Source organism: Cavia porcellus, unplaced genomic scaffold (genome assembly GCF_034190915.1).
Source record: "Cavia porcellus strain 051 isolate PalLab524CR breed Dunkin Hartley unplaced genomic scaffold, mCavPor4.1 scaffold_9, whole genome shotgun sequence".
Taxonomy (NCBI): domain Eukaryota; kingdom Metazoa; phylum Chordata; class Mammalia; order Rodentia; family Caviidae; genus Cavia; species Cavia porcellus.
In genome coordinates, this window is record NW_026947492.1 from 29,961,855 (window position 1) to 29,985,551 (window position 23,697).

The following is a 23,697-nucleotide window of genomic DNA, read 5'->3' on the forward strand; positions in this document are numbered from 1 at the left end:
TAAAGCTATTTAATCAATTGGATCCCAAGTATTAATGATTTAAATAACAAAAAGACTGGAAATACTTTATCAATGGTAAAATCAGGTCATTCCCTTAGGAATACCAAGTTTCAAGAAACACCTATGTGTCTACAAGCAAAATACAGGACTACCTTTAGTAAGTGATGATACACCACAGTCTTCTGATGGAAGACCTGTCCCACCATCCTTCCAGTAAGGATTCAATTCTCTTTCAAGCAGTTTAGACTAGAACAAAACATTGTCAGAGGTTAAAGTTTAAACTAAGCCCACCACAAAAAAATTAATAAATAATAAATCCAGAAACCAGCTACAATCTTGAAAAGTTATTCAAAACATTAAGACATATCATTATTTAACTTTCAGGCAAGAATGTCTAAATTTATTCATTCAATGTTTTTAATGAACATTTAACCATATTTCAGAATTGTATCTAATGTAGAAGAGGTAATAGCCAATAATCCTGACTCAGTTCTTGCTTAAGCTATAGTAAGGAATACAGACAATATTAATTGACAAATGCTTTGAAGAAAAAAAGTACTAAGATCTCCCAAAAAGAATGTGAACCTCTCTCACACTAAAGTATTAAAGATTTCCCAGAAGAGGTAATACATGTAGTCTTAGATCTAAGGTTGAGCAGAAATTAGCTAAGTTTTTTGGGTGTCCCCCCCCGGGGGGGTATAATTAGGCCCAACATGCTCATAAAACCTTAGTGTTATGGCTTATACTTAGATGTCCTCCCAAAGCCTTACGCACTCACAGGTAAAACTTTTCAGAAGTGGCTGGATCTATGGTGTCTGAATGCAGATTAAGGGTATGTGCATATGGATTAAAGATGTGATAATTAAATTAGTCCACTGATTGGTTTAGCATTATTCTGGGTGTGGGTGGTACTGCCCAAAAGGCTGGTAGACAGGATAGGATAAATGGGCAAGAGAGGCTTTCTGCCTGCCTCCTGCTTGCTCTGCCAGGGACTGTTTCTCCTCTATGATTCCTCTGCCACACTACCCTGCTGTGGAGCCATCTGACTATGGATTGAAACTGCTACAAACTTGTGGGTGATGGGTATTGTGCCTCAGCAACAAGGAAAGTTAAGTAAGACATTTATAGAAAAAACAACCAAGGCATTTTCAGGAAATTTAAAGTAATTCAGACTGGCTTAAACTTAAAAATGTAAGTAATAAAAAGAAATTAGGTTAGAAAGTAACCAGAGTCTAGGCCACATAAGGCATTATTTTGCACTGCTGTTGAGATTTTACACGAGGAGCAGTGGTACCTCATGAAAGTAACTAATTTTTTACTATATAAGGAACAAATTGGCTTTACTGTAGAAGACTGAAGAATATGACTGGAGGCACAAATCCAAGGAGAGGATGGTAGTAGCAATCTAAGCAAGGAATAATGGGACCAGATGACAATGCAAGTGTCTGTGTGTCCCAAGCACTATGCCAGGTCCTGGGGTTACAATCAAGAAGGTGGGCATCAAAAAAATTGCCATCAAAAAAAATTAAGGTCTAAAAAAGAGAGAAAGGCAACGAAACAATATAAATACAGATAAGTGATATGAAAGCAAGGAGTACCATAGAACTATATACTGACAACTGACCTCAGAAGGTCATAAAATACTTCCTATAAGACCTAATAAATAATTCAAATAGGATGGAGGAAAATGGAAAGTGTTAAATTACAAGAATGTCACCTTCCCATAATATGAACTAATCATATCATTGAAAACAAAAAGTTGAATAGTTTTTTAAATTTTCCATTGGAAAATGACAAAAAAGAATCCTTGAAAGACAAAATTAAATGTAAACCTAAAGGGCTGAGCCAATCCCTTCCTGTGAGCCAGCAGCAATCATGGGGTGGGCCAATTCCATCCTGTGAATTGGGGTGACCATGCATCCTAGGAAAAAAACCAAGAACAAGCTAACCACCCCCACCCCACCCTCACCTCCACTGGTAAGCAACCAGCTGATTCAGAGAAACACAGGCTGAGATGACAGCCACTAAAGTAAAAAAATAACTTAATGCCTGTATTGTTTGATTGACTTTGTAGAACTAAAGCTAGATAGTCTGAACTTCTACAGGATAACAACACACAAGACAACTATGGGGCTTTTTTCTGAAGGTGGTAGCCATTGTTAATTCTCTATTATCTTGTTTTAAAGTCTTGTGTCATTTTCATTGTTTGATTTGGTTTCATTTAATTCCATTTTGTTTTGTTTGATTTTATTATATCTGATGGCATGGGCAGTTATTTTGAAGATAATAAAATATATTATCGTAGCCATTGTTGACTTCCTATTATATTTTGAAGTTATGTATCACTCTCATTGTTTTGTTTTGATGAGTTTTATTTTGTTCTGCTTTGTTTGATTTTAATATATCTGATGGTATGATAAGCTGTTTTGAAGATAACAAGAGACAATATAGTAGCCATCACTGATTTCCTATTACCTTATTTTGAAGTCTTGTACCAGTTTTATTGATGAGCTTTATTCTGTTTTATTTTGTTTGGTAGTATTCTCTTTAAAAATTTTTTAAAAAGTTAATCTAAAAGAATAAGCAAAACTGGAATTGATTTCTTATATGTAGTATGTAGCAAAAGAAAAAAGAAAAAAGATTCCATCACCTCTCTTGCTAATTTACTACAAAATTTCTCTGTACCTATAACCAGGAAACTTCTTCTAGGCTCTTATCTAGACATTCAAAAAATATACAATCAATATTCAACTAGATTTTAAAAGGCTAGAATTACACAGAATAGAATATCTGCCAAGTGATTTGACAAATTGTAGGATACTGTCTAAAAATATAGAAAAAACAAAGAACTAAATATATAAAGAATTTCTACACATAAGTAAAGGATAAATGACCCTTGTAAAAAGGAAAAGAACATAAACAAGTAGTCTCCACTAAAAAACTTGAATGAACAAAAATATGAAAAGATTCCTTTTGTAGTAGTCAGAATAACAGATATTTAAAAACTGAGATATGATTACTTCCTATAAATTAGTCTGGTAAAAAAGTTTGACAATTATAACACATACTAAGCCATGGAAATGAAATACATTGCTAAGGCTATATAAATTGTTATAATCTTGGCATGTATTTGTAAAAGAAGATACATTTATATACTCTATTAATAAGCCAATTGTAGCACTATGGAGAAATTTGCACGTATATGTATAAGAAAATACATGAAAAGTTGTTTGTTGTAGTACTGACTATAATAGTGAAATCAGTAAACAAATGGGTACCCACATGAGGATGAATGGGTACTTACAATACGGCATAGATAATGAAAGACTACACAGCAACTTTTTTAAAATGAAATAAAAATGTCAACATAACTGATCTCTAAAACATGTCCATATCTTTCAATCAAAATGACTTGCTAAGGTTTAACTTCATCACAATCTCCTTGTTCAAAAAAACAAACACAAACAAACAAAACGGAAAAAATACACATAGCATAAAATTTACTGGTGCTCAACACAATACCTCTGTGGCTATGAAACAACAGAAATGCAAAGCAGTATCCTAGACTGAAGCCCCAGGCTCAGTGCGTTGTAAGGGCAAGCTGAATGTTACAGTGTTGAGTTCAACTTGGGTAAGGTAATAAACACTAAGAGTGCTTCAAATAAGACCAAGCAAGATCCAGTCTTAACACATGAAGCAAAGACATGGGTGGAGAGGTCTCCTGCTTGTACAAGGCTAAAGAATTAGTACAAGGTAAAGCTGGGTCTACAGATAAATGCTACAGATCCATGGCTGGCAGTATATAGAGACATAAAGACAGAAGAGGACAAAGACACAGCCTCTAGCACAGGCTTTCAAACTTTTCCATGATCCTGGCATACAGTGATTTTGGGTATATGTGCATGTGTGCATTCACACATGCACACGCACATCTGTATCTGTGTATGTTTCAAGAAATAAAAACACATCTTTATTACTCGTAATATATGCTATTTTATATTCTTAAATGATGACTCCATAAATAAATTCCATGATCCAAATTTTTAAAACCATTAACCCAGGACACCAAAGAAATCATATCCCAATATCTGAAAAAGACAAAAAATTAACATGCCTCACACAACAACCATAATTTTAAACTTTTTCCCATTATGTTCACTGCCATTATAATAATTACCATTTGACTTTAAGGGAAGGGACATTTTTTTTTTCCCTCAAGAAAAAAATAAGTATGATTTCTTTAGAATAGCACACTATGTAAAGAAAGAAACATGTGCACGTGTGAAAACTAGATACTCTCCTCCACTGGCCTAGAAGACTTACTTCTGCATGCAACAATCTGAATTCTTGCCTAAGCAAAAATCTCACACTACCACAGATTACAAACTTCAGAACTAAATTGAAGGATTTTCAGGACAGCAAGATAATATAATTCATGAACAGAAGACTATATCTATAATTTCATATTACTTTTTAAAAAGGAAATTCCTACTATGTGCACATTTCTATACCACCTGCAAAGAAAATACAAATTTATAAAAATACAAACAAAATGTTCTTTCTCAAAATGTTTACAATCTGGGGCCAGAGATTTAGCTCAACTGCACAAGTGCCTGTCTGGGCAAGCATAAGGTCTTAAGTTTGATCCCCAGTACCAAAAAAATAAATTTAAAAAATTATAATCTTATAAGGAAAACTTTTAGAGACCACTATGAAGTGGCTCTGAGCAGGATTTAAAATTAACTAATTGGCTTTCTACGTTTATCTGTGAGTCTGTCCTAGGCCTCGGCCTCCTTGTCTGATTCACAGTAAGTGCTAGCTGGTTCATAGTGGTGAACCTCTATGAATCACTGATCCTGGCTGAGGCCTGTAGTGACCTGTGAGGCCAGAGATATCCCAAAGGACAAGATAAGGCCACAGTTGAAGACACCTGGATCAAACACTAATTAAGTAAATAGAGACTGCAGCTGAAGGAATCGCATTCCTGCAGTCTCACTCATTCCATAAATTTCATCATGGAGATAAGAAGGTTCTCCTAAATTGGCATAATTTTACTACTTTGAGAAGTCTTAGAAGTGACTTCCAAGGTCCTGCTCCTTTCCTCAGTTTCCCTGCCCTTTGTTTTGGACCTAATAAATATGGTTGGCCCACATGAGTCTTTGTCTTTTTTTTTTGTAATTTTATTTAAAAGGAAAAAGAGAAAAAACAAAACAAAACAAAGCAGTGTAAGGGTACAAGTAATACAGAACTACAAAAAAAAAAAAAAAAAAAAAAAACAGTAAGAAATCACCAGTTAATAGATTACATATTATCATCTTAGAGATAGTTGCTCAAATCACAGTATCAAAGCATACAAAGTGGATAAGTCTTTGTCTTAATCCTCACAGTCTAGAACTCAACTAAAGGGTTTTGATCCTCCTGGAGCCCTAAAATCATACCACTTGTCTCATTTTATTTAAGCCTTCGCTGTACACTTGTTCGGGATATTGGGGATTTAAGTCAGGACTCGATAATGAAAACAGAATAAGACTACTAAATCTCAGCCAGTGTGGCCCATTTTTTATGGGCCCTTAAAGCCTTTTTATACCATTTATCTACATTTTCAAAGGCCAACTGTTGAACTAGTAACTGCAAATAACATGTAGGGACAAATAAAGTGCTATGAAACCATGATGAGAAAATTTATTTCAGTCAAGAAAAATAACACGAGTTTAATAATATGTATGGAACAGGCCTTGAAGGATAAACAAGATGCAGACAAAAGATAAAAACAGAGATAAAGAGAATGCACTGAAAAAGAACCATATCAAAAAAAATTCTGAGGCAGGGATTTGCAGGGCAGGACACATGAAACTGATTAAATTAGTTTGGCTAATATTCAAATTAACTGTGAAAGAAATTTGCCTTGAACATCAATCGAATGAGTTAGCATATTTGCAGACAGCTTCAGGGGTCTCTGAGAAACAGTGAGTACATTTATTTTATTTATTTTTTTTTTATCGGTACCAAGAGTACATTTCTTTTGAGTCTAAGTCAATGATGGTAAATCTTCTAGAACTTTCAGTGACCCAAACAGCCCACTATAGCATGCCTACCATAGGTTCACCATCACCCATCTAGGTTCTGAACAAGTTAAGAAATAAAAGTATAGACAATAAAATACAAAACTGCTTAGTAACAAACACTCAGTTGACAGAAAATTATTCAATGAAAGCCAAATGAGTCTACTAAATGAATCCCACAATGAAGAAAACTTTTCCAGCTAAAGTACAGAGCCAAACCCTATCTGGTCTCTGCCAGTAGCTTGCTCCACAAGCCGAAAAGTCAGTTGAGAAAGTAAGACCAACTAGGCCTAGTGGGGCATATTTATAATATCAGCATCTGGAAGACTGAGGCAGGAGGATCACAAGTCCAAGGCCAACCTGCACTACACAGTGTGTGACCTTGTCTCAAAACAAACAAAAGAGAAAGCATGACCAGTTTATTCTATCTAAATTTCCCAGTAGAAAATTTACTCCACGTCCTGAAGGACAGACTGAGAAAAGGAGGCGGCATGAAATATTACCAGTGCTGCTCTCTTTGCCAGAAAAAAAGATCAGAAATGGCAAAGACACATTTTTACTAACTTGAATCATTGAAAAAAAACTTGTCAGTAGACTTACACTCACTCTGAAAAACTTAACCTGTCATAACTGTGAGATGTAGTGAGTGACATCAGTTCCAGACTGCATGTCATCTGGCTGATCTTGCTTGCTCCACTGTTGAAGGGTTATCACCTCCATCTGCATGCACCTTCCCTTCCCTCTGTTAACACAATGAAGTCCAACTCAAAATCTAACTCAGGGACAAAAATATTTTAAATAATTCAGTCAAGACTTCACAAAACTCTGGCTTCCAATGTTCCATAAGGATAGCTTTTTTTTTTTTTTCAAATAGGTCTCCACTAAATTTTCCAAGAACTTTTAATCCTCTTGTCTTAGTCACCCAAGTAGCTGGGATTACAGGCATATACCATCACAACTGGCTTAAAGTCTCTCTTCTAAATAATTATTTATTCCTTCTTCATATTTTTATACCAGTTAATTCCTTATTCATGTTTTATAAAGCTATTAAATATTCCAACACATCAAGGTTTTGTGGAGCTGATTCTACTACTGATTGTGTTAGATGGCTCATTTTTTTGGCCATGAGACAGACGTGGGTGCATTTTCACATATTTTGTGATGTTTCAGATTGTCAGTTTATGTCCATAGAACTTTTTTTCAGGGCACCTTTGAAGCCTAGACTGACCGTATAATCTTTTAGAAAGGACTTATAGCTATGTGTCCCAAGTAGTTCAAGGAATTGCCAACTCAAAAATACTTTAAAATAAATTCTCCCCTTATAGATTTTCAGACCACATATGCAGCATGAATTCAAGCCACAAACCCCTACAAATCAAGTTATAAACCACTATAGTGGCAGGCTGTGGTTACATGTATCTTCCATCAGGAGACTTTACTCTCTGTACCATGTAAGACATTTGATGAAACAAGCAGGTCAGTGGTAAAGTATTTACTTTGCATGTATAAGACCCTATGCTTAATTCCCAGCAATAGGAAGAAAACAAAGCACACAGGCAAAATCTCTTCAGTAACGTTATTTCCAGATTCATCTTTTAATCAAGAATGTAACACTGTGGAGTCCTAGAATTAATAGAAGTTTATCAATCAGACTTGCCTATCTCATGCAGGAATCCCATGCTTGGTTTATCTACTATCTCAGAGCATTCATTAAAACTGAAATTCCTGATTACTGGGATTGTATGATATAAACCATCAGCTCAGTACTTCTTTACAGTCTATATTCATACTTTTGCCCTTTTTTCTTCTTTCTTTCTTTTGTTTGTTCATTCATTCATTTTGCTTTGTTTTCTGTGACAGGTTCTTGCTATACAACCCACGCTGGCCTGAACATAAGACAATGCTCTATTTCAGCCTTCTAGGTGCTTTTGCCTTATTTTTTGGCTTCTAAAGATTTTCCAGGGCCAGGAATTTAGCTCAGCGGCACAAACACCTGCTTGGCAAGCAGGTTATAAGTTCAATCCCCACTATCCAAAAAAAAAAGATTTTCTGATATTTTTCTACCAGCAATATAAAAACAAGTAATGTAGAAATTTTAGATGTCTTAAAATGAAAACATTTTATAGTATCTAATTCAGTATGTACACTTTGAACAAAGTTCAAAGAATTCATTTTTAATGCAATGATTATAACCAAAACTCAGTTTGTCATTCAACTGTACATGCCCTAGATGGGTGGTGGTGAACCTATGGCACACAAGTCACAGCAGGATGTGTGTATCACTGAAGGCTCTCTAAACTTCACCATCACTGTCCCACATTTATAAAAGCAACATATGCTCAAACTGATTTTGTATAGGAAACTTATTTTAAAAGAATGTATATAATATTCTATAGCTTTTCTCAATATTTTAACTATTACAAAAGAAAAATTTTACAAGTAAATCTGCATTTATATCAATGTGTTATCAGTTTATTAGAGGCAAATTAGAAAGTTAAAGCATTTTAAATGTTTTCTTACCTGTTCAAGTGCTTGGCTTTTCTCTCGCTCTATTTTCCTTGTCATTTCCTTTTCAGTTTTAAGTGATGACGACGACACAGTTTTAACAGAATTAAAATCAACAGTCATCCATTCATCTCTCTGTTTAAAAAAAAGGAAGTCATTTCAAAGGGAACCAATTAAAACTATTAAAAGCAGGAATTTTAGGAGCATCCAAACTATATAAAATCCTGCACAGCTATACAACGTTAAGCAAGTTTCCAAATCTCTGCATGTCTTAGTCTCTCTTTTATTAGACTGGATAAAATGTGTATCTTTCAGGGTTGTTCAAAGAGTTAAACAAAATAACAGATATAAGCATAGTACCTGGAATACAACAAAAAATGAAACATTAGGTCCTGTTGACTTTTCTTCCTTTATCTATTGCTAAGAGTATATAAGTTACATTCTTTTTAGCAATATGAACTACAACTACTTAACTGTAAGTATGGTTAAGAAAATCATGACATAAGGTGAAGAGAAATAAAACTGCAACTGAACTCTCCCAACCATAGGATTTAATCAGAGATAATATTATAAGGCTGCAGGCACATTAGGAGGGAAATGCCACTTCTCCATCAGTAAGTACAATCAGAAAAACCCCTAACAGACTAAAATAGAGATAAGCACTCTCTTTCTCATAATAGGAGAAAAAGGAACGCCTAAAGGTTCAGAAAATATAAAGTATACTGTTTTCAAAGTCTAATTTTTCTCCAGAAGAAATAATAATCATCTTTTATTTTACCATTCAGTTATTCTTAAAAGTTGAACTTCTTTCTTTAAAGTCAGGTGGCTTGCTTACCTGAATAACCTGGCTGTCATCTTGTTTTTCTAACTGTTCGTCTTTCACTTTCCAGGCCTTTTCCTTGCCAGGAGTCTGAGATGGAACAGCCTCAACCCACTCATCCTCAGAGCTCTAAGAATATTAGGCATATAACTGGAATTACTTAATTTGCATACTTTTCATGTAAAATTCTTATGCTGTTAAGTGGTGAGAATTCAGCTTCCTAGATAAAATTTTTTCAATGTATTTCCTCTTTTAAAATACAGTAAAAACTGGAAGAACACATAAATTCATTATTTTGAGTTAAGTTCACAAAACACAATCAAATTATTTCTATTTTCTTACTAGTCATATTACAAGTTCACTAGAAAATAAAATAACAAAAATTAGACTTGCTGGTAAATAATTCACTTCAGCCCAGAGTTATGGTTTCTACTAACAACAAGAACTCACACTTTTGTTATCCTAAAATAAAGGAAGTGACAATCAAATGTAGTAAATGAGTTTGCCTTTTGCCTCTAAGTTTCAAATTTTGAGATTTCCTACATCTAAAAATGCAGAAGTCTCAAAACATATCTAGGCAGGTGAGGCATTTTGCTATGTTTAAACATGAGATTATTGAATCAATTAAGTATTTAGTCAACATCCCTTATGGATTTATCACTAATCCAGGTTTTGGGTATTATTTACAACAAATGTACAGGTCGGCCCCTTTATATTAAGCAATGTTTTAAGTTCTTTTAAATACATTATCACACCAAGTCCTTCAATGACTATAAGTATTGGTTTGATTTCACAGATAAAGAAAGCTGCTCAAAATTAAGTAAGTTGCCCAATGTTACATGATATTCAAGTGTAAAGACAAAGATAAGAATCTAAATCTTTTGGACCTAAAATCTATTCTTTGGAGCTAGCTACAGAACTTAAGTGTAGGAAAGATTCTAGAAACTACCTTGTGCAAACCACCTATTAATATACAGCTAAAGCGAGGGATACAGCTCAGTGGCACAAGCGCATGTGTGTAAGTGCAAGGTTGTGAGATTGAGCCTGGGTACCAAAAACAAAACCAAACAAAATATACAGCTAAGAAAATTTGAGGCTGGGGCTGGGGATTTAGCTCAGCGGCATAAGCACCTGCCTTGCAAGCAGACAATCGTGAGTTCGATCCCTGGTACCAATAAAAACGAAAGAGACAAAAAAAAAAAAAAAAAGAAAGAAAGAAAATTTGAGGCAGAGAGAAAATTATGAGTCAATGGCAAAGCAATTTTTTTAAATGATACCACTGTTTGACAAACTTCTTAAAAGTTACAAAAGCTAGGACCAGGGGTTTAGCTCAGCGGCACAAGCGTTTGCCTAGCAAGCTGAAGTCATGACTTTGATTCCCGGTACCAAAAAAAAAAAATTACAAAAGCTTTCTTTAACTAAAGAACAGAAATATTTCTAACAAAAAGTGTAGACCACATGGAGTAAATACATTTAAGCTCTGCCACCTCAGCTGTCACTTGCTTCTCAAAGCAAAGCAGATTTTATTCATTCATTTAGGCACAGATTTGAATTTACAGAAACTAATATTATATATATATACACTTTAAAACTTTAAGATATCACTATAAATGTATTTTTATTCAAACTGTATTTATATCATCAAATCAACTTCGAGAAACCTGGTTCCTAATGGGGGGATCCTATCAGGGATTGAATCTCAAGAGTGTTCTAGGAGAGCTATATCCTAGGCCCATTGTTTTTTATTGAGATACATCTCAATAAGTTGCCCAGGTTGGCTTTAAACTTGAAGTTCTTCTGCCAGAACCTAAAGAGTACCTAGGATTATAGCTGTGTATCACCATGCCCAAACTGATTCCTAATTCTGGATGTCCTTTAATAAAAGAGTAATTACAGCTGGGTGTGGTGACTCACGCCTGAAATCCCCGCACTCCAGAGCCTGAGGAGGGAGGATGGTTGCGAGTTCAAGACCAGCCTGGACTACAAAGCGAGCTCAAGTCCAGCCTGAACCATAGCGAAACCCCATCTCAAAAAAAAAAAAAAAAAAAAAAAAAATGGTAGTTATACCCTCAAAAAAACAATCATTCTCTCTAGGAGAGTGTCCGTTAAACAAAAATGATTAAAATTTGGTGTTTCACAAGATTCTGTTATAGGCTTTATTTAATAATTAGAAATTTTCTCTATCATATCATATATGGACCACCCACTTAAATTCACTAACTAAAGCCACCAGTTGTTTTACCAGCAAATGTCAAACTCTAGATAAATCCAATCCACAACTTTAGTTGAAATACAACTTCAGTGTAACCCAGACTAGACTTGCCTTATACTGATTCTTGGTTGGTTCTCCCTTCCTCTTTTTTAAAGCATTTACACATTTTACATTTATTTGTGTTGCATCTGGTTAATGCAACACTTAACTTCACTTAGTAGTAAGTCTTCTGAAGACAGGAGCTAATTCTGCTTTGGTCTGCTTTGTATCACAAATACAGTACCTAGCTCGATACCTGCACAAATACCCTCATCACCTTCACACTCTCCTCAAGCTTTCTACCCACTCACACTTCCCATACACTCAGAAAAGGATCTCTCCTCTAGCCTCATCAAGAAAACTCAGTCCACTTTTGCTTCCTACATATCCTCCAACAAAATTATTTGTAACTTCTTGATTAATCTCCTGTTGACTCTTCAAAGCAGATCCTCCCCACAGATTTTTATTCCAATCATTACTGTTCTTCCAAGACTTGCTCCATCAATTGTATTATCTTCTCTTAAACTTCAATAAAAGGCTCCCAATGGTGCTAGAAATATGTTGAAGAATTTCTCACCTTTTGCTTTGAAGGAGAGAAGGGGGACTTTCTATGACCCTGTGTATCCCTCTAGGAGCAACTTACATTCCAACTTCCACTCTAAGGTGACACTCAAAGACCAGTTTCCACCAGATGCCTTCATACGCTTTCAAACTTTTCTCCAAATTCTGCAAAACACCTAAATCCCCATCAATCTAGTGAAACTTCTTCCTAATTCATCAGTGACTTCCACATTGCCAAAACAAACAAAACAGTTCAATCTATTTCTCTAAACCTCTCTACTGCATACAACTTTGCTGATAGCTCACTTGCTTGATTTTCAGGACATTTCCCAGTTCTTCTCCCAGTCTTTGTTTTGTCTCCATTTTCCTCATATTATTCCCCTTTTGCTCAGTTCGTAAATATCCACATTGCTTAGGATTATGTGCTTTGGTCACAACATTTTGAGAATAAAAAATGGTTAGAGAAAATAACCATTCCACTTAGGTCACAAAATCCATTCTCATAGCTTAATCTATTACCAATTTTCCTTATGACTTTCAAATTTGTCTAACCAAATTTCCAAGAACTTAATCAACTATCTACTATACCTGGATATCATGATGGACTCAAGAATATAAAATATATCCATCACCTTCTTCTTTAATACCTGTTCGTTCTTTCCACTCTATTACTGCACCAACAATCATCTACTCACCCAAGTTAGTAATCTCAGGATCATCCTACCCCACTAATCCAAAACTATTATATCAATGCTGAAATATTTATCAAACGATACAGCAAATACCATTATGATTGTCACGAGAACCTTCTTCCAACCCTAGCCACAGTCAACTAGTTCAAAGGTCATGTACTGACTGAATTTCTATCAAATTCAAATCATTCTGCAAGAATTTGATTGTGTTTGATTAACCCAAAGACTGATCTAAAATGAAGGAGAAGTGGAAAAGCACTGGCAGAGACTACTTCAGTCATGAAGAATGTAATTCAGCAAAAACTGGTTGTATCAAGAATGAAAAACAGACTAAGAGGAGAAAAAAATGGAAAACAGCAAGAAGACTACTAAAAGCATTCATGATTGTAATTCCAGCTACTCCTCACCTCCAGTTGATTCCTATATCTAGATGTCTCACAAAATTTTATATTCCAATAAATCCACTTGTTTCGCATGACCTGTTTTGAAACAAGGCCTCATTATGTAGTCTATATAAAACTTGAACTTCTGGGCATTTTCCCAGAAGAATTGAAAACATATCACAGTGATATATGTGTACCCATGTTTATAGCAGCACAATTTGTAATAGCCAAGTCTTGGAAATAGCCCACGTGCCCAACAATCAAGGAATGAATAAAAAAAAATGTAGTATTTTTATACAATGAGGTACAATCAGCTATACAGAAAGATTGCATCAAGACTTTTATAAGTAAATGGACACAACATAAATGAAATAAATCAAACTCACATGTATAAATTCCATATCATCTCCCTAGTATAAGAAATTGAAAAATTATATATGTTCCAAAATCTACAACGGATACTGCCTAAGGCTAAGAAACTGTTCAAAGAGGGAAAAGTAATTAGAAAAAGGGAAAGGAGGAAAGAAGGAAGATAAAAGAAAAAAAGTTATAAATTTTTGTGTGTGTACATATTTATGATAGCTAAAATGACTATACTACTAATTGTATTAGTTACTGGAAAAGAACAGTTAATGCTCATATGTTTATATCAATTTTACATGTGTGTATTTGTTAATCTAAGCAACTCTTTTGAAGGTTACAATATGCAATATTACAACCATTTTTAAATTCCTGTCATCTTGCTTTGTAAATCTATGCTGTTCCTGTATTTGGTTTCTTGTTTGTTTGTATTGCTTTTTGTTTTTCTTTTCTGTGTCTTTTTATAAATGAAAAAAACAAACAAATGAACTCAAAATATAGCCCAAGCCAACCTCAAACTTACAATCCTTCAACCTCCCCTCCTCAAGTGTGACATTATAGACAAGTAGCACCACTTTCAGCTTGCATAACCCAGTTTAAGTTTGATCTTTGTAATCTAAAACAAAGAGTGGCAACTAATACACATCCCTTTCCTTTCCATCCTACGAGCAGTAGTCTTGAAGGAGATCAAGACTACTTTATCTCTTACCTACACAACTGAACAGCCAAATCTCTTGAACACCAGTCTTTTCTACTTCCCTTCCTTCTCCAAATACCTACCGATAATACATTTAAAGTAATATAAAGGACATCTGAACCATAGTACTTTTTCCTATGGCTCCCTGTCATATAGACTATTAGTCCTCTTCTTTCCTACCAATAGAATCCAATATTTTTGGAAAATATTTTTTGGAAATTTTGGAAAATTATTTTTGGAAAATAGAACCCATTATTTTTGGAAAAACTTTCCATAAGAGCAAGTAAAACATGATAAAATGTCCAGTGAGATATAAATGAAAGTATTCTGTGAGATTTTCTGAGGATCAAAAAATAAAAGAATATCTCCCTTTCTGATCTGATGAAAGAGCAAGATGACAGAAGCCTTAATCCCCAACCACAGTAATTCCAGTCTGCCTCCCTGATTTCTTATATATGAGAAAAAAATGTCTTAGTTACTTTTCTCACTGCTGAAACAAAATACTCAACACCCAAAATTAAAGGGGGATAAATTTATTTAGCTCAGTTTTTAGAGGTTTCAGTCTATTAACAACTGGCTGCAAGCAGAGTGGCTTTGCAGAGAACACTTCATGATGCCCACAAGATAGCAAAAGCAGAAAAAGAGAGGAGAAAAGACTCTGTCCCTTATATTGTACGCAGGCTATGGTCCTAGGGTGGGTGTGGCACTTACGTTCTTAATCCCAGCAACAACTATGTCAAACCAATCAGTGGACTGATTTAATAATGACACATCCTTAATCCCAGTATCACACACTTTAGATTCAACCACCTCTGAAAAATCCCTACCTGTGACTACATGAGGCTTTGGAGAAACATCTTGACACAAACCACAGCAAAAAATAAAACTATGTTGTTTAACCAATGACTACTATGAGAGTTTCTAATAAATGCAGTAAGCTAGCTGATACCTTCCCTACTAAATAAAGTCAAAGGCTTTGGTTTACAAGGTCCTATCATTTATTACAGTCTCAACTCAATTAATTCTTTCTTTTACATATAATCTTAAGGAATTTTAACGAATTAAAAATTTTAAAAGTCATGCAGAGCTCCCATATTTGATACTACAAAAAGCCCTCTAATTAAAGGGGAAGAAACTGATAGGCTGGATTAAAAAGTTCCAAATATATACTGTCTACAAGAAATATACTTTCAATATAAAAGAAATACAGATAGTACAACTAAAGAATAAAGAGATGTGCAATGAAAAAGCAAATAATAAAAAAGAACAATACAGATAGAGTATCATACACCAAAATAAAGAACATTTCATAATATCGGTCAATTCATTAATACAAAATGTACACATACATACCTAATAATGCTTTAAAATACAAAAGGCAAAACTAACAAAACTGAAAGCAGAAACAGATAAATCGACAGTCAAGTTAGAGCTTTCAATAGTGCTCTTTCAGAAACTGAAAGAACAGATAAACAGAAGCTAGGACACAAGAGACTAAACATTAATCAATTTTTCCTAATTGATATTTATAAGCACAACACCTAAAAACAACAGAACACATATTAATTTCAAATACACATGGTGTTTTCACCAAAAGAAATCAGAAGCTAGGTCATAAAATAGGACCCCATCATTTTTAAGTAAAATGATACAAGGTACTATCTTTAACAATAACAGATTTAAATCAGCATCCAAAGTATTAGGATTATGAGCATGTGCCAGGCCCAAATTAAACAAAAATTCATAGCTGGTAAAATATACAAATATCTGCAAATTCAAAAATTCACTTACACAAAATCCATGAGCTAAAAAAAACAAGTAAATTTTCCGATTTTTAAATAAGATGACAATAAAAATATAACACATCAAAATGCATCAGTTAATGATATAACAGTACTAAGAGGATAAGTTTATAAACTAAATATTAGAAAAGGAAAATTTAGAACCAGTGACTTAGTTACCTTCTCAGATAGCTATGAAAAGAAAAGCAAATTAAACATAAAATAAGGATTAGGAAAAGAAATAATAAAGATAAATGAAATCAATGAAATAGAAAATCTAAAAATCAACAAAACTGAAATATAATGTTTGAAATATTGGCAAGACTGATAAACTTCAAGCTAGACTGACCAAGGCACCAAACAGAAAATGGAAATCATCCAACTGAAGAACAAAAGGGAGTATCACTATGATTTCCATAGGCATTAAAAGGATAAATATTTAGACAAAGTAATTTCTTTAAAATTCCAAATTATTGTAACTCAATATTTAGTAGAAAACATGTAATACCACTATTAAAGAATTTGTTGTTAAAAACCACTGCACAGAGAAAACTCTAGGACCAAGTAATCTCACTGTTGAACTTTAATAAACATTTAAGGTAGTAAGGCATAAACCCTGACAAAAGAGAAGAAGAATACTTTTTAATTCAGGTAAGTGGTCAGTATTATCTTTGTACTACAACCCCAGCATCCTACTAAACACAGATACAAAAAGTCAAATTTACCAATATGTCACATAAGTCATATAGTTATTCATTGCTTTAAAACAGGGATGTTTTAAGAGATGTTCATTAGGCAAATTCTGTCACTGTGTGAACATCTTAGGATTTATTTATATAAATTAAGAAGCTCATGATGTCACTAGGCAACATGATCTTATGGAATTGCCATTTACAAGTGGTTCATCCCTGACTCAAAGTTCAAGATGTCATGACGGTATATGAAAATATATTTCACATTTAACCATTTTATATAATATATAATATATATATTACATATTATATATATCAGCTTCTATAATGAATATATTATAAATCTGTATTATACTATGTATTTATAACATACAGTTTATGTTTTTACTTATATAGATATATAGCAATATAGATTTATAGGCACTGCACATATATTTATGATCAACTGTGGTTTCCATCAGGAATACAGGCTGGTATGACACCTGGAAATCAAATCAATACACTTCTTCATATTAACAGAATAAAGGAAAAAAATCATATGATATCAGTAAGTACATTGAAAATTTAATCTAGAAATAGAGGATAATTTTCTCAATCTGAAAAGGCATTATGTAAAAATACCATAGCTCAAGCAGAGGCTATAGCTCAGTTGTACAGCATTTGCTTAGCACATGTAAGGCTCAGGGTTCAATCCCAGTACCACAAGAAAAAAAAAAAAAAACAGGAAACATTAGGATTAAAGATAAAAAGTCTAAATGCTTTAACCCTAAGACAGGGTGTAAAGCAATGATGTCCATCTACTCCAATCATTTGTCTTAACTATTGATTTCAAAGTCCTGTTGATAAGGGCAACAAAAAAATTAACCAATGAAATAAGATATAGATCAAAAAGAAGAAAGTAAAGCTATCCTTATTCACACACAGTCAAATATCTAGAAATCTACCTCAGAACCTACTAACACTAATACTTGTGAATTTACCAAAGTGAAGACAAAATTGTAATATTCAAAATGTAACTGCATATTTAGATAATAGTTACAGAGATAATCTTTTTAAAAAGTTCCACCTATAATAACATTCTAATAAAAACAGAAAAAAATTTTAAAAGTTATGTGAGATCTCTACACTGAACGTTTCAAAAATTGTGGGAAAAATGAAAGATGACCTAAATAGACCTAAATAAAGTGGAGAACACAATAAAAAGGTCAAAATTACATTGAACCACCTTATAATTTTTTCACTTTTATAACTCTACTAGGCCCTTGCTCCTCTTCCCTCATTCTCCTTTAAAAATCTCAAATCATCTATGCACAAATTGGAATGAATTGCAGCTGTTTTCCCTACTGTGAGTAATTGCTAAATCAAATCTGTTTTCACCAATTTAACTAGTGTCTACCTGTGTTTACCTTTGATAGTACACTGCCAAAAATACAGTTTTTGAAACTATACATGGCCCAAACTTTGGACTACGGCAATTCACCTGAGAATAATCCCATGAAGATCATACGTAAGAGACCAATTTCCTAAACATCTCTGGCTTATCACTCTCTAAATATAATCTTTTCTCAAGTATAAAAGGTTTTGGCCTTTGTCTTTTGGCTTGTTGTCTTTTCCTCCATGAAGCCTAGAAATAGCTAAGACAACAATTGATCCTGTACTCTTTCTTTTAATGCAAAGTATATAAACATATCCTTTGTCAAAGACTTAAATTTAACTTCTCTGAAAAAAAAACAAACAAGAACAAGATTCTTAAATGTCTTGAAACTCCACTTCTTGGGCTGGAGATTTAGCTCAGTGGCATAAGCGCCTGCCTTGCAAGCAGGCAGTCATGAGTTCAATCCCTGGTACTGATAAAAACGAAAAAGACAAAAAAAAAAATGTCTTGAAACTCCATTTCTACAAAACTTTTCCTGCTTTTGCTAATTTTCCAACTATTTTTTACTTAGCTTTCTTTATTTCTCTTCCCCTCTGGCACTTCAGTGTTGACATTCATCTTTTCAGTATCCCTAGGCTTCTCATTCATTTAATGGCTCTAATCAATAATGATTCCCAAATCATATCCCCACCCTCTTCAGCCGAACTCAAAATTTGCATTTCCAATGTTTCATGGACATCTTCAAGTCTATGTCTCCCAAATAATTTCATTAGCTAGCAACATACTTTTTAAGTTTTCATATATTTGAAGTTATCATAAATTATTCTTTTAAGTAAAATTTTCTCTATTCACGGCTTCTCTATGTTGGTTAATTGTAGTACTTACTGATGAACTATCACCTGATTCACTTTTTTCATATTTCTGTTTCTTGCTCTTTTTTTTCTTCTCTTTCTTTTCTTTTTTTGAATGCTTATCTTTTTTCTTCTTTTTCTTTACAGAATGTTCCTATAATCAGCAAACAGAAAAGAAATTTAGTTTCTATTTTACCTTAAAAGGAAATATTTTAAGAGGAAAATATTCATATTCTAAAAACAACTGAAGTGTTCCATGAAAGAAAATAAAAAATATAACTAGATAAAAACTTCTGTAATGGTTAATCCATTTTATCAACTTGAGAAGTTTAGAAGTTTAACTAAGCTACTTAACAAGGAGCCAAGGTCCTTACTTTGTAAACATCCTCAACCTAAGCAAGAGAACACCTAGATGGTGTGGGCAGAGAGCCTGCATACAACATGAGGGGAAAGGAGGCTTGTTCTCCTCCCTTTTGCTCTAGCTGCTTCTGCAGCCTGAAGTGCTGCCCCTGTGCCACACCCCTGCTTTGGAGCCAGCTGATTATTGGCTCAAACCTCCACAAACTGTGAGCTAAATAAACCTCTCTCTCTTCAATTTTGGGTATTGGGCATTTTGTTCCAGCAACAAGAGAGAAAAGTAACCAAGACAACTTCCAAGAAACTTTAACATGCTTTCTGCAATATAGGCACCCACTAAATAAATATGGTTCAGATTTCCTGACAAAATATATGATTAAAATTTTTGTTATTCTTTTATCAAGTAAATCTGTTAATACTCACCTTCGAGAACTCCTCAATTCGCTCACTGACATCAGGGAGCATCCATGTATCTTCACCTCGAAGTCGTTTAAGTTCTTTCCGCCTTTCTTCTTTTTCAAAATTGGCTTTGGCCTACAACAACAAAGACAAATTGACAATGGACTCAACTGCTTTTCACCAAAAAAATAAAGGTACCCACTTATTAATGGTCTGTTCCTGTGAATAAGAACACAAAACAAAATCTTTCCTCCTAAAATACCAATCTTCAGTAAAAGGAACCATTAATCTGAGACAAAAGCCTTGTACTTATTCTAGACTCTTCCGTTTCCCCAAAAGACTTGGAATTCCTTTACAAGCTAATCCCAGTGGCTATTGAATTAAACTTTTGTGATGTTTAGAAGACTGATCTCCATGCCTTCACTACACAGTGTTCATACTCTAACATCCAGCCCCCTAAAATGCTTCATGAAAGATCAACTTTCCAAAAAGAAAAGAAATGACAGGCCAGGCGACATAGTGCACACCTGTAATCCCAGGTCTCAAGAAACTGAGGCAGTTCAAGAATCACTGCTGCAAATTCAAGGCCAGCCTGGGCTGCAAAATGAGTTCAAGGCCAGCCTAAACTGTGTAGCAACACCGTCTCTCCAAAAAAAATAAATAAACATATTCTCAACTTCTACTCATGTTTCAAGAATAGTCACATAAAGGTGGCTTTTCCCAGGAAGCTGTTCTTGCCCTCTCATTCATTCTCTCAACTCTAAAGCCAGTTTTGTTCCTTCTCAAACAATGTACTATAAAATGTAATGCATCTTAAAAACTCTACTATTCCTAATATCTATGTAGAAATACAAAATAACCAAGACTGAAATGTATCATACATATGCTGAAATCAGGGAAGAATGCCTATCTTTCACCTGTTCAAGATGAATCATCTACTCTCCCCCTTTAAAATTCAGTTGTAGTCATCTTTTCTCTTTCTTGCCTCCTCTATCTCTTCTCTACTCTTTCATGTCTGCATTCAAACTCACTTAAAACTCTTGTTAGGTCTCTGAACTGGACTCCCGCCAACTAGGAGAGAAAGAACTCCCCCAAACAGATCTGTCATTCATACTTAGGGGGGCACGGTATTCAACAGGAAGCCTGCAGCTGTCCCCACACAGCTCAACCTGCAAAGAGCTGGTTCCACAAAAAACTGCAAGAGACTTGCTGTGTGTCTGCCAGCATCCCATGTACCCAACACTATCTATCATCTAGCCTTAGACCCCTACTCAGCCACCCAAAATTTTGCACCCCCTCAGCAATACCTCCCTCCCCTACCCAAACTCCCTTGTAAAAACATGCCCTCAGCCCTTGCTTGGTGCCAACAGTCTTTTTCGCCCTTGGCCCAACGGCACCTAGTTGCAATAAAGCCCTTATATGTTCCTTCAGCTTTGTCTGCCTCAGTGGTCTCAGCCGAACCTCGGTTTAGACTAACGACTCTCACTGTAGCCAAGTGTGGTGGCACACACCTGTAATCTCAGCACTCAGGAGGCTGAGGCAGGAGGACTGCAGAGGGTTCAAGGCCAGCCTGAACTGCATAGCAAGACCCTGTCTCAAAAAACAAAATAGACAAACTCTATCATCTTTTAAAAAAAAGCCATTACTATTCCATATGTTGCTGTTCAGCAACTACCCTTTCATTGCCACATTGTTTACATCTTGAGTAGCTTCTCAGATAATTCAGCAGCTACCTTCTCCTTCTCAACCTCAATTTTAATGAGAAATACAGTGTTTTACAATCCTTTGTGACGGGCCAAATTCCCAAGTCTCACGGGTTCACTCTATCACTGAAGGTTGACAATCAGTCTGGAATTGAAACCAACAGTAAGAATAGCGAATGAAATGTCAAATTCTGTCCACCAAAATGTGCCTTTACTTGTGTCCCTGAAAAAGATCGATTTCACTTCAGATACAGCAGAAGCGATGGCTGAAGATAAAAAATACCCCGGCAGACAGAGTGGTTTGAGGAGGCTAAGCACTTAGTACACGGTCCGAGGGGTAGAAATGTCAATAACGGATGCCTTCCAGGGCAAAGAAACTTGAAGGAAAAATAAAACACACCTCTCTGAAATGTGAGTGAGCAAACGCAACCTGCCACAGCATTTAGGACACAGGAAATATACAAGAATACGAGCACTGAAAGTGGGAATTAAGGTTAAACGCTGCAAGGGTTAGAGAAAGCGAGGAAAGGATTGCTCCTGTAACATCCATTCCCACAACTCTAAATTAAACTGCCACCTTCCCCAAAAGGGACGTACCTGACGCAACACCTCAGCCCTGGCAATTCGACACAGTTCCTTACGCTCTTCGATACTCTTCGCACTTTCAAATCGGCCACTGGAAGCCGCCATAGTTGTTGCCGTAAAGCTAGGAAGCCGTCAGGAAATCTCAATTTACGACTGTCGTAATTTAATAAACAAACCCGGATTTCCGCTTAGGGAGGGCTCCAGAAGGGTGTTGCTCTACTACTGACTAAGGCAGTGTGAGAGTTGCTCAAGCTCGGGGTGATGACTCTAACGCCCGCCGTAGAGGAATTTTGAATACCAGTATAATTCTTGATCGCTCTGGTTAATTGTGTTCGCTGCCAGCAGAGCTGGTATCAATGTATGGTTTTTTTTCACGCGCCTTGCACCCAGCGAACTACTAAAGTCAGTACAGCAAGCTGGGCGCGGTGGTGCTCGCCTGGAATCCTAGCACTGGGACGCTGTGGCAGGGGGTTGATTGGAAATTGGAAACCAACCGGGGCGATTTGTGGGGCCTACCGAGATCCCATTTCAAAATAAAAAATAAAAGGGACTAAATTTGTAGCTCAGTGCGAAGGTCCTGGCTTCAATCGTAACAGCCAAAAAGAAGCAGGGGGGTATGCACGCTAAAAGGTTGGAAGTTCCTAGTCCTTAACTCAGTTTTCCAAAGAGTGTTGGCTTTCACCAGACATATGCCTGGTTATACTGGAGGAACGCCTGAAGGGAGCCTGACTAAGAAGTCCATGGAAGCCGGCAAAAAGGGCAAAACTGTTTTGAAGATTCAGTGTTTTGCTTTGATAGATATTTTTAAATATATAAAACACCTGTTGAATGTTGGAATATGATTTGTAATTTAGCCCTGCTTATTTACATTGTGAGTTTGCATTTTTTCTCTGACCTCATGTTATTTATTCATCTAAGCATTTTTAAATGGGCAATTACTTATTTGGGGATCTTTTTTGACTTTGATTTATCAGTGTACCTCACAAACAAAACTAACTTCCATGAAGAATAAAACATTATAAAGTTTTATTTATTTATTTATTCATCTTTTTGAAGTAGCATCTTTCTATGCAATTCAGGCAGGCCTTGAGTTCACTTTGTAACCCAGGCTGGTCTTGGACTCCAAAGGATCCTCCTGCCTCAATCCAAATATGGGGATTACAGATGTGTGCGACCATGCCCAGCAAATATTTTAAAGTATTTATCTTATTTTTTTAAGATTATAAAACACTTTGATGATTTACAATCATGAAAGATAAGGCTGGAGGGCATAAGTATAAATTAGATACCATAAAACCACAGAAATAGTTAACATACCAAATATACATATTTTTTCCGGATTTCATAAAATACGTGTGTAAGTACAAGTTTTTCGAGGAATAAGCACACATTTACATATTTGGTACTTAAGAGAATGTACTCATTTGTTATAAAAATTGAATTTTAATTTACCAACCTTGTAATACTTGACTGATTTTTGTTAGACTCCCCCCAACCCAGTGTGAGAGAGCACAATCATCATGGCAACAGTTCAAAACTGTACCCTGATAATGCATAATCCCTTCTTCCCAGAAGCCCCTATGGCTTTTCCCTCCCAAAAATCTGTACCAAAGCCCATGTATG

General features: G+C 35.1%; 1 protein-coding gene across 12 annotated transcripts in view; it reads right to left on the reverse strand.

The window, feature by feature from the left end:
- Nucleotides 1–22,203, reverse strand: part of Cwf19l2 (CWF19 like cell cycle control factor 2) — a 190,460-nt gene extending 168,257 nt beyond the window's left edge. For 10 of the 12 annotated variants that reach the window (XR_010049754.1, XR_010049756.1, XR_010049755.1 and 7 more), the window contains exons 1-6: nt 22,087–22,203; nt 19,811–19,921; nt 19,065–19,184; nt 9,403–9,516; nt 8,583–8,702; nt 153–246 (exon numbers count right to left, since the gene is read on the reverse strand). Coding sequence is in view for 8 of the 12 variants with exons in the window: in XM_063256129.1 (XP_063112199.1) it covers nt 153–246; nt 8,583–8,702; nt 9,403–9,516; nt 19,065–19,184; nt 19,811–19,921; nt 22,087–22,179 (652 nt within the window). In the remaining 4 variants the exon portion in view is untranslated. Of the gene's footprint in view, nt 1–152; nt 247–8,582; nt 8,703–9,402; nt 9,538–19,064; nt 19,187–19,810; nt 19,922–21,297; nt 21,318–22,086 lie in introns of those variants that run through there. The other 2 variants (XM_063256131.1, XM_063256135.1) reach the window with 2 other exon arrangements.
- Between the last annotated feature and the right edge of the window lie 1,494 nt (nt 22,204–23,697).